This window comes from Aplidium turbinatum, chromosome 10, assembly GCF_918807975.1.
Source record: "Aplidium turbinatum chromosome 10, kaAplTurb1.1, whole genome shotgun sequence".
Lineage (NCBI taxonomy): Eukaryota > Metazoa > Chordata > Ascidiacea > Aplousobranchia > Polyclinidae > Aplidium > Aplidium turbinatum.
Window position 1 is genome coordinate 6,475,382 of NC_137481.1, and position 11,994 is coordinate 6,487,375.

At 38.9% G+C, this 11,994-nt stretch overlaps 1 protein-coding gene across 1 annotated transcript; it reads left to right on the top strand.

Moving 5' to 3' along the window:
- The first annotated feature begins 6,241 nt into the window (after positions 1-6,241).
- On the top strand, positions 6,242-9,594 carry LOC145778649 (uncharacterized). The gene is made up of 4 exons (XM_082590183.1): positions 6,242-6,439; positions 7,109-7,273; positions 7,855-8,054; positions 8,386-9,594. The coding sequence occupies exons 1-4, from the start codon at positions 6,271-6,273 to the stop codon at positions 8,506-8,508; spliced, it is 657 nt and encodes a 218-aa protein (XP_082446309.1). The 5' UTR covers positions 6,242-6,270; the 3' UTR covers positions 8,509-9,594.
- The last annotated feature ends 2,400 nt before the right edge of the window (positions 9,595-11,994 follow it).

Genomic DNA, 11,994 nt, shown 5'->3' on the forward strand with positions numbered 1-11,994 from the left:
GAAAAGTAATATTTTTACTAGCCACCTAGTTAATGAAACTAAAATTGAAACCGGTTCTTCTTCAGTGCCTGAAGTGTATATGCACACAGGTCGTTGTCAGGGGAGGGGGCACGCCCCCCTGCAGCGACGGCCTTGCCTTGACAACACAATAATTTTTAGAGTTGCAAATTGCAATGCAATGAAATGCAACAATTCTCTTGTTGTTATCTCTCATGTTTTCTTCGGCATTTTTCAGAAATAAAGCTACAAGTCTCTATGTTTTCTTGTTGCTAATTCCTGGCTGAGATATTTGAATGTTTGGTAATGGCAAAACTCGCTCTTTGCATGTTTCATTTAAAATAAGGCAAACTTTGTTTTAGAGGCATAGACTGAAAGCATCATTCTCAATATCGTGACGTCACACGCTTGCCAAGGGGGGGGTGCAACCCCAACTACCCCCCCTTGGCTACGCCACTGATCACCAGCTAGCTAGAATTTCTTACCAAAGGAATCAAAATAGAACAACTGAATTCATCTTTGAAGATACCTTGCTTGTGCATTGCTCGATGCTTCTGCACTTTGGCATGGTAGGTAGGAGTAACAAGTATTGTTTTACACACCACAAATAAAAAACAACCCCACTTAAATATTCAGTTGAGATGTCATAAAAGACTCAGAAAAATAAACATTGCAGGAAACCGGCTCAGGGTGACCATGCGGATTCAGAAAAAAAGTACATAACAATAGAGAAATTATAATTAAATGTAATAAAACACAAACATACTACTTCTGTTCAAATAAACTTTGTAGACTGTGGTTCAATCAATTAAAGTAGTTTTGATGATACGAATTTTAGTACAAAAAAAAAGGTCTGGCAGCACTACTTCTAAAAATATAGTTAGGCTAGGCTAGGTAATTTGATGACAAAAATAACTAATTATTCTAAGGTTGCATACAGACGGTGACGTAGGATTCAAAGAACCCAATTAGTCTAACGGTTCATATTTACATTGATTCAATGTCTGAATATTGAATAATATTCAATCGTCGGATTTGCAGGCGTTGTTGGATTTTCAAAAAATCGGCGAATATGGAACTCGCCGAAAAAGGCTCTCGCCGAATAGCAGCAGACCCTTTCATAAAAGTAACCAAACAAAGCTAAGCAACACCTTAGCATTACTTTTAACAGGTATAACATTTTTTTGTTAAATGTTGTGGTGTTGCTTAGCTATGTCTGTTTATGGTTGAAAAAGTACTGTAACCTCTCCACCCAAATTGTTTTATAAAAGTATTCACCAGATTTATATAAATTCATATTTTGTAGTTGTCCAGAATCAAGATGATGCATTTATGAATATTATGACAAAAATTAAAGACTTTGTAAATTTTGATGCGAGACAACTGCATCATGCCAATTTGGGCAGTTTTATAAATAGACTATGATCAGATAATTTCATATTTTTTTGTTGCCCAAATCTAAATGATACAGTTATGTAAATGGGAAAAATTAATGAATTTGTTCATTTTGGGGAAACTGCCTCACGGTAATTTGGGCAGAACTTTGCATAAATAGACTAATCAGTTTCATCAAATAATTTCATGTTTTCAGCTGCCCAAATCGACACGATGCATTTGTAAAAATTAATAAAATTAGCTATATAGCAAATTTTGCGTTTTGATTTAGGCAGTTTCACAATTAAGTATTACAGACATACTTTGGTGGCTGCCCAAATTGGCATGATGCGGTTGGTTAAATGCATTTCGTAGGCTACTACAGTTTGATCACCATGCAATACAATACATCAATACGGGTGTGCCAAATGAAAATTTTGCGGCACATTTCTTGTGCAAATAAGAGGCTGTACTTAGTTTGATAGGTAAAAGATATTAATTTATAGTTTTTCTTAATTCATGCAATTTTATAGCTTTTCATATAGCAATTTTTGCCCGAATAATTGCAAAATTTTGCCCGAATTCGCGACGTTTTGAAACAACAGGGGAGCAGCTGCCCCCCTTGCCCCCCTGGCTCGTACGGCTATGGTCAACAGGGTTGTCTTTGAAAGATAATCTGAATCTACAGTAGCAATGAAACGGTGGGCTGCAAAAACTCGCAGTTGCAACACTTTTTACAAACAAAAACTAAAGTCAAGGAAAATGCTATTGAATATGGAGCTTCAGCTCTCGGGGTGTGCGCTTGAGCAACGCATTGTCTGCCCCATTGTCCGCCCCGATAGCTCAGTGGTTACGCGCCCGACTCAAGATCACGCGGCGCTGGTTCGACTCTCGGGGTGTGCGCTTGAGCAACGCATTCTTAGGACTACTCTTCATTCAGCGGCACCTAATGGATAGAATAGTTTCCCGACAACAACACTTCAACAGTCGAAAAACTTCACTCTGCCAATCTCGGTAACCGGCCCTGTGTCAAGAGCCTCCACAAGTATGCGAAACTACCAGAAATAACCTATCAAGGCTTTGTCAGTCCGAGGATAAAGATTCAAAACCAACCAATCATTTCAGGCCCGCTCTCCGTTTAGCGGCATGTAGTGGATGGAATAATTTCCTTGGCAAACAACATTTCAACAATCAGACACTTCACTCTGTCTATCTCGGTAACCTAGGGGCATAAAATAGGGCTGCTATAAATAAATTATATTTTTGTTTTTGATGCAAAAAAAAAAAAAAATTTTATCCTGTAACCTATTGAATTTTAGAACGCTTCTGAGACTTCTGTGCGTTTTATTTTTGTTTTAACAACGAAAGAAATTAGTTGTTTGGTACTCAAAAAGCATTAGAAGCCATCAAACTGAAGAATTTGAAAGTGTTGCTCTTTGGACTTAAGAACAGTAGTAGGCTACATTCCATTTTCTGTATTGTTCTGTTAATCTATTACAATCTAGGTGTGCAAACCTCATGATTATGACACAATACGTTGACACACAAAGCATATTGTTTTCATAAGTTCTATTTATAAACTACTGTAGTAGCCTATCAGAATAGCTTTCAAGGAGTGTAGTAGGCTAAAACAAAAGCTAGGCAAGAAAGCTTTTGTTATAAAATTTCTAACAAATACTGTACGGCAGGGGTGGCCAACTTTTCATCTAATGGGATCGACTAGCAAAATTTTTATTCACTAGCGATCGACCGGTCGGTGATGAAGTCACAGAGCAACATTTTTCCTATGACACCACAAGCTGTGAAAAAAGTGTGTTTTTTGTTGCTGCTTATTGTTAGACAGGCGTGAGTGCCCCTCAACCGTCTTTGTATGGGCGTAGGCCTTTTTAACTCAACCATGCACCAACGGAAAATGGCCACTTTTTGTGAATGTGGTGCTGGAGAACAGACCGCAGATCACATCATCAACGATTGTAGGCTACCATATTCAAGCAACCTAACAGAGTCGAAGGTTTGTGCGTCTTGGATGATGAAACCAAAGACTGGCTGCTCTCTAGTAGCCTTCTAGTGTAGTTCGGGAAGATCTTGAATCTGAGGTGGTGAAAGGATAGACCAAAGGTTCATAGAACGACAATTATTTTTTTTAAATGTTAGTTCCTCGTTTTATTTTCTCAGTTCTGTAAACCACAATATTTCTTTCTTCACAGCTTAGCCTATGCTTCTTTTTCTTCGTTAAATCTATGGTCATGTCTCAACCTTTATCGTTTGGCAAAGGCACCTGTTTTGGTCTACTTCGATTTTTACACTTAGATGTTCGTACCTGTTACATCACAATCTGCTTCAATGAGTGTGTATGACTGACAGGTATTTCGTTTTCATACTCACAAAATCCCTGATTGAATTTTGTCTGAGTTGATGGACAATATTTCTCATTTTGATCGAAAAACTCGCTTTTTAGGAATCTTGTAAGGTCAACACTAAATCCAACGCGATCGACCAGTTGAGACTTGGCGATCGACCGGTCGATCGCGATCGCCGTGTTGGCCACCCCTGCTGTACGGCATTCTGTAATTTAATCACATGTTAGCCTATTTGATAGTTGAAAACAACAGCATTTCTATGCCAACAAAGAAACATACATGAAACAATTTATTTATTTTTGAAGAAGGTGCTTCAGAAGTAACATTACAAGGAGTTCTTGCAAAACTTTATATCAAAAACAAAAATGTTTCTTGTTTCAGGTCGATTGGAAATTACATTGCAACTGGAAATATAAGCAGAAAACCAGTGAGATAAGTAGTCAGAACAGGCTATTTTTTAGTTGTTGCTGCAGCGTTAATGAAGCTCCGCTCACAAAAACGAGATATTGTCTGAAGGATTTTCTTTGTTATCATGAAATAAATAGGTTGGGGAGTGCCGGAAAATAGGCACTTTCTTCCGTCACGACGGATTACCAATGCAACTGTTGCAAGCGCACTGCCAATTTGAATTTGAAAACAAACACAAAATGCAGATGAAATTGAGAAACAAATACCTAAATAAAGCATGTCAATTGTATCTTTTTTTAGTTGATATGTGTAGGCTACAGCAGTCAGAAGAAAAACACGAAAAAGGTTGCAGTGTCCCACCCAGCAAATTAGGTCGTTTTATAGCCTATTTGTAGACGTTGAATCGATGGAAAAAGGATTAATTTTCTGCCTAGGATAGCAGTAGGCCTGGTTTCTGATAAATCGCTTCATGCTCAAATTGTACCCCATCAAACAAAATTGCTTGACGAGAACTCTTTTACTGAAAACAGAAAGACAAATATTTTACGGTTGGTTTTTGTTGAGATGGCAAGCTCTGGGAAACTGTAACATTTCCCTAAATAAAAAGACGCAGCTGGTTACCTAGCAAGAGTAAGCAATTATGAACTATGCATAAACAAGTCGATATGCAGCAAAGCGGTTTAATCTTTTAAAAATTTCTTGCAACTTGCTTAGCGATAATTCTCTTAAAGGTTTGAGCTTTCTACGCAGTAGTTACATGAATACATTTTCCTCTTACAGATAGGTTGGATAACAACGCCGGGCTGTCGAAGCCTTTTTTTCTCGATTTTATTTTGATTCCCAAGAAATTGACAACCTGTTTAGTTAAATGTGTGACAAGCTATGAATGGATGAACTTGAATTTTATTAATATTTATTTGCATCAAACAAGACTTCATATTTGAATTACAAAAAAAAGAAAATACCAAAATAAAAGGCATAGGCTACAGTTGTAGACCATACAAACAACAACTTAAAAGTGTTTGAAATGAAATTATGAACTCATTTTGTTCAAACAACCAACCAGTAAAATTTAACGTTATCGAACGATGGTTGTTGATATCTTTGTGCCAGGAAGATCGAAACAAACTGTAACCGACTCTCAAAAAGCTGCGCGTGACCTTGTCTTAGCAATATGACTGTGACAAGCTTGAAGCAAGAATAGCCAAGATAGAAACTGATATTCCTGTTCACAATTCAAAAGTTTTAGGTCACTTGATAGATTTCATCCTTGATGCTATTTGCTATCCTTCCTTGATTTGTAATCTTCCTCCCGTGGAGAATCTTTTCTCCAGTTATAGGTTATCCACAGTAGGCTAATACTGAAGATGCTTCAAACGACTGAGCACTCGCACGAGCTAATGTAGGCCTAAGACGTTTATACAGAACAGAAGCAACATCTGTTCCAAATACAGGCAGGAACAAATGATGCAATGTCACCTCAAGTGGCCAGGCTTGAATTCGGAATGCGTTGTACGAGATTTGACATAATTCACCAATACAAATAGGCCTAATGCTCTGGGTCATAGCTATCTATAGGCCGACATACTCTGGACGTATGGTATGCCGTAGGCTACAACAAACGGCCATGATGCCTCGGTTAGGGCGTGACTTCGTGGACGAAGAAGTTTCAAGATCAAGCGGCGCTGGTTCGAATCTCGGGGTGTGCGCTTGAGCAATGTATTCTTAGGACTGCTCTTCATTCAGCGGCACCTAATGGATGGAATCATTCCCCGACAACAACACTTCAACAATTGGAAACTTCACTCTGTTAATTATAATCTCGATAACCGGTCCTGCAATAAAAGCCTCTTACAAGCATACGAAACTACCAAGAATAACCTATCAAGGCTTTGTCAGTCCGAGGATAAAGATTCAAAAACCAAACGAGGAAGAAGAAGTACGGTACCTTACTTTAAATAAAAAAATTAACTTAAAATTAAAAAAAATAATTTCTTTGAATTAGAGAAATGGCATGGTTCACCGTAAAAGAAAACATCATAACAGTTGTTTATCCACCGTCATTCAATCCATCTGCATTGCCTATCACGTTTAAGGTATTAAGGGTGTTTATTTAATATAATAAAGAAAAATGGGAAGACTTGCTGAAGTGGTTGGTTTTGTATTTTTGACTACCGCAGCAGCAGTATGTTTTTCTCTCGGAATGGCAACAACACAGTGGAGAGTTGAAGATGGATTGGAATATGGGATATGGAAGATTTGTAGAACAAACGTGATGCTTGGAAGTTGTACGGATATTGGTAAGCATGAAGTGATAGTAAACTTTGCTTTAAGTTGGCCTTTTTGACACTTGTTTGTTGGTCTGAACAAAATTCCTAGGTGTGAAATATCTTCGGCTAAGCTGAGTTCTTTTAAAGGGTTTCTGCTAAATAATATCTATGGCTAATTTGAATGAGCAGACGATAATAAATACACTAAAGTGCTAAATAAAGTTAAAAATACTCAGACAATACAAACCAATACAAGTAGTCTCAGATAATAATTTGATCTGTCGGTCCTGTCCTTACCGAGATATGCATGGATGCGTCTCAATCGCCTTCGTCCCGGAGTTGGGCTTTTCCGCTTTGCAATTTATCAATCTTCAAATGAAGCTGCAGTGACGAAGAGACGAAAGGTGGACATCCAGCCATAGAGTAAATGCCAAATTAATTATGAGAAAACCAGAGACCTCACTCAGCAGGATGAAGGATATAAACAGACAGTAGCGTGCCTTATGAAGTATGCTAGTAGGCTATAATGCTGACGTTCTAAAACGAGGCATTTCAATCTGAATGACTTTAATGAGATTATTGAGCAAGAAATATTTTTTTCTAAATCACAATTTTTATGAGAACATAATAATAGCGTAGAATAGAACACTTCCGGAGAGCTTGCGTTGTTACAAAACCTGTTGTAATTTTGTTATTTAGAATGGGATTTTTCAATCATCAGGACAACTGCGGTTAGAATTTTGATGATTGTTGCTGCAGCATTCATAGGAGTTGGAGTGTTTTTTGAAGTCATATCTTGGTGCTGCGATGCGGGAACACGGGATTGTTTGTTAACAGCTGAAGCTGTGTTTGAAATTCTAGGAGGTGAGTTTAGTCGACTACTGCTTCTGTTATACTGCAAAAGTACAGTAACCTACTATCTAAAGCAAATCTACACGAGTGATTCAGTTTTCAGAGACTTAACCTACTTAAATGAAAATTTAGGAAGTCTCTTAACCAATTATAGCCTAGTTTGGGAGCTGCCTATATAGAATCTTTTTCAATAAAATGTAAGTTTGAAGCCAAACCAAAAGAAAAGATGGAGTTAGTAAGATTGAATATTGCAAGCACGTCCAGAAGTTTGTTTCAGAAAAACTTAAGCTGCAGCGTCTCTTTTTCAAAAGTGCATCGCGGTCACAGAATAATGATTTGAGCTCTCCACTTTGAGAACTACTGCCACAGCTTACAATGTGCACATCGACTTCGGAAAAGTTATGTCATAAGTTAGGCAAAATTTACTAGGCTACCTCTTCCAGTCTAACATTTTAGATGGCACCATTGTGCGTGAGGTATTTCGTCGTAGTAGATAGGCTACTCAGTGGTAGGCTACAACTTGGTTCAAGTGCAAGTAAGGACATTAGGCTACATAATATTATACTGATTTATTTCAAAATAATATGTTTCAGGATTGGTTACTTTGTCAGCTGCAGCAACATACACGGCATTAAATTTAGAGACAGTGGTACCGTCCACCCTCACAGTGAGCGCTTTCTCCTCAGCGTTCGTCTCCGTTAATTTCGGCTACTCTCTGTTCCTGGTCTACGCAGCTGGACTTCTGTTCATTATTGGAGGAAGTATCATGTGCTGCGCCAAAGGTGGACTAGAGGTGGGAATGTTTCTACTGATTAACACTCATACAGTGCACAGACAATTAATCTACACTCGTGCAAGAGTTTGCAACCCCGAAATGGGTAAATTGCGTTTGTGAATGGTGTAAATTAATTAAAGAAAAGACAAAATAGCCTACATATCCAATGCTCAAAATCTTACTTAAATAATATTATGCTGGTGAGCAGCTGAGAGCAAATTTGAGAGTGAAAAGGGAGAGAATCATTTGCTCCAATGAAACTGGTCTAATTCTGAACAGGCTAGCCTATTTTATGCAAAATCGGGCATTTTCTTGACAGAATTTTATGCAAAATGTACTTTCATTATAGGCTCAACAAGTAGTGCCTGTCCAGACAGTGGCATGGAGCACCTCAGCTCAGCAAATGCCTCTCAATATGATGCCGGCACAGAATCTTCAAGGTCAAGCTCAGTCCCAATACCTGCCAGCTTAAATGGACGATGTAGACCTACTGCAAACATTTTTGTATTATTGTTACATTGTGTAAAGCCTACCTAGATATTTATCCTGTCCAAGTCAAGTTTTCGCTGTAAGCATGATAAAAACTTTCATATTACCTGCGCTTAAGAACAGCATAGGCAAACAACAAAAAAGTATTAAAGTTTCAAGCTTTCAATAAAAATATAGGCTATAGGCAGTGTTGTACGCGTCAATGAAATAAATTGACGGCGTTAGCGTCAGCGCGAATTGCCTAAAAACTTTACGGCGTAAAGTACTGCGTAAGCTCTTAAAGAAATTGACGGCGTCAGCGTCAGCGCTAATTTCTAGCGCTATTTTAGCCAGGGTCTCACAAAACGAAAGTATTCGACTTCTAACGAGTTTGGTTTTTGAGACTGTTTCGAGCTGTGAAAGACGCTTTTGTCTTTTCTCGACTCAGATTAACCCAGGACACGATAAACAAACTTAAAACTGCATAATTGGATAGACGAACAGCTGCCACAAAAAAGATTGTTCCTTGCTATCAGTCTGAAAGTCAAAACGTCAAACAAAGTTTTACTCTCATAGTGAAACGAGATTTTCCATGAAAACGAAAAATGACGCATAGCGCTTGACGCTTAAAATCGGCAAAATAGTTGACGGCGCTATCACTTCCGTCAACTAAAAAATAAACTGATGGCGCTAGCCTCAGCGTCAACAAAAAGTTCACGCCGTCATTTGACGCCGTCAAATTGACGGCGTCAACGTACAACACTGGCTATAGGCCTATATGTAATGTAGGGTAGCCTGCATTTGGATAATTGGAAGTTAGCCTAATGAAAAAGCAATAAAGATGGGCCACAGCTTACATGACTCACTGAAATTACCTTGAAGTCATTGAAGACTGTTATCCAGACTTCCATCGAAAATTATTAGTTTAGTTCAAAACTTAAGCAAAAAGGATTGAGAGTTTTTAATGGTCTTGTTGCGCAGTCTCTCGCCATTTTTAAGTCACAAATCAATTGGCCAAAGTCCGTTTCTTAGGCGTAGGCTATTATGACACTTTTGATTGGATGTTTTAATAAATTTGCTGACGAGCCATGACGCTTCGTGAACTCCTACAGCTTGAATAGGCTGCCTGTGTCAAGCTACTGAGGCCAGTGACGTTCGGTGGCTTAAACCATTGGGAAAGCAACTTGGAAATATGTTGCAGCAAGGTAGTAGGCACGAGGGGCGTAACCGTCGGGCGAAGCCCGAAGGCGTGTTGCCGAAGGCAACACTTCCAGCGGGGGGTCTGGGGGGCCTCCCCCAGAAAATTTTGAAAAACACTTCCAATTTGGTGCGCTCTGAGAGCATTTCCAAAACAAAATCTTCGGACTTTCCCAGTCCGAGGATAAAGATTCAATCAATCAATCAAACTGGGACTAGTCTAGAATGTTGGCTGCTTTTTTAGACTGAGCACAAAAACTTATTGTCAATGTCATCTGTAAGCATTTACAACATGCATTGGACTGGTGCACTAGTAAAGAGCAAATAATTAGCCTATAAATTAAGCTAGTCCATTCTTGAAGAACACAAGTATGTTTGCTCTGAACTTGTGATGTCAGTCTATTGACCCAAAGAATTTAAAAAACACTTGTGCTGTTTCAGTACTGGTTGGTTAATGTACCCTTTGGAATTGCATGTCTTATTGTAGAATCTATGTTTTTTTTGGTAAGAGAACCAGCTTTATTTTCAGCGTACTCAGTAGCCTATAGTTACAAGCCCGAAAATCACTCATGCGTAGAGGCTGATTTCCTTTCGCCTGAAACCAAAAGCAGCCGCTATGAGATACGCATGACGTCACTGGGAAAGCAAGTTTAACCATAACACCAGATAACACATCTGATTGGCTAAGCAGCTGGTGTCGTTTTGCAAAACGATTGAGGATTGGATAAAACGAAGGCGTTTTTCAATGTAAGGTAAGCACTTTTGAAAGTTGATTTCCCTGGAGCTTCAGTGATGGTTTCTGACAAAAGCGTTTGCGTTAATTGGCATTTATAGGCAAGAAATGCGGTTTGGTGAAGACTTAGATACTCACAAGAGTTACGAGTAATTCTAGTCACGAACACAGTAATTTTCAAGTTAAAATAGATTTGATAAAAATAATAAGAAGTTAAACCTAGAATTCAGTCATTATATTTTGCATAGTTTTCGCTCAGGTAAGCACTGCTTTCCTTGCTTTCCCTCACCGATCGTCACTGACTGAGGCCTACTATCACAAAGAAAAAGAATTATGTTACGAGATCGACTTATAGTGTGTATGCGGTTTAAATTACAAATCCAGCAGAGAAAAGGATGGACAAGTTATTGTTTCTTAAAGATCTCACCTTTTTGTCGTCGGTATAAAACAACGGTTGAAACAATACAAGATTTCACTTGTCGAACTGACATATAACCCCGTCAGTTGAGCGGCTACGCGCCCGACTCAAAATCAAACAGCGCTGGATCGGCTCTCGGAGTGTGCGCTTAAACAACGCATTTCAGGGCTGCTCTTCACTCAGCGGCACCTATAGAGGATGGAATAACGCACTGATAACAACACTTCAAAATCGGAAACTTCACTCTGCCAGTCTCGGTAGCCGGCGCTGCAACAGTGGTTTAAAGCCTCCGCAAGTAGCCCATGCGACACTGCCAGGAATAACTTACCAGAGGCTTTGTCAGTCCGAGGATAAAGATTCAAAACAAACCAACCAACCTAAACATATCTAGGCTAAAGGTTTTTAAAAACGTATTAGGAGAAGGAAAAGAAAAGTTACGCGTTTGAAATAGTTTTGTCTTCTTGAGTTTGAGGCCACCGCAGGTCACGTTGTTACATCCAGGCGCAGCAGCCAATGAATTGCGTGTCCATCGAGCGTTGTGAGATCCACATATATGTCCTGGGTTCGATATACAGGACAATGGTAAATAATGTGGTGTGCAGTCTGAGAATCTGAGCCACACGCACAAGATGGTGAGTCGGCGAGGCCCTATTCGAACATGTAAAATGATGAACATGCAAAAAGTTTTGTGAAACGTCAAAAGAACGAGACCGCTGCTGTCTTGCAAAAGAAATATTCTTTTTGTATGCAAACTTTATGTCACTGTGCACTGAATCAATGGGAGAATAATTGCCAACGTTTGTAGATGCATTCAGCATTGCCATCAAATTTTGAAACTTTTCATTCTTTCTGTTTTTGTAAAGGAGGCAGAGTGGCTGAAAAACAGTAATGAGGCGTTGTTTTAAGATGACTCAGACTGCACATTATAGGTTGAATTACCATTTTAATTGCCTCCATTGGTCGCATGTTTAGATACGCCAAAAAAAGTCATACCAAGCTTTTCGCACTGCAAGTCGTTTGCACAATGGCATGCCGTGGTAGAGACGAGTGAAATTAAACTTCTATTATTTGAGAAAAAGCTTAAGAAACAATCTGCCTTGTCTAATATGGTGTCCGACGTTTTTTCGTAAACAGTTGTTCGT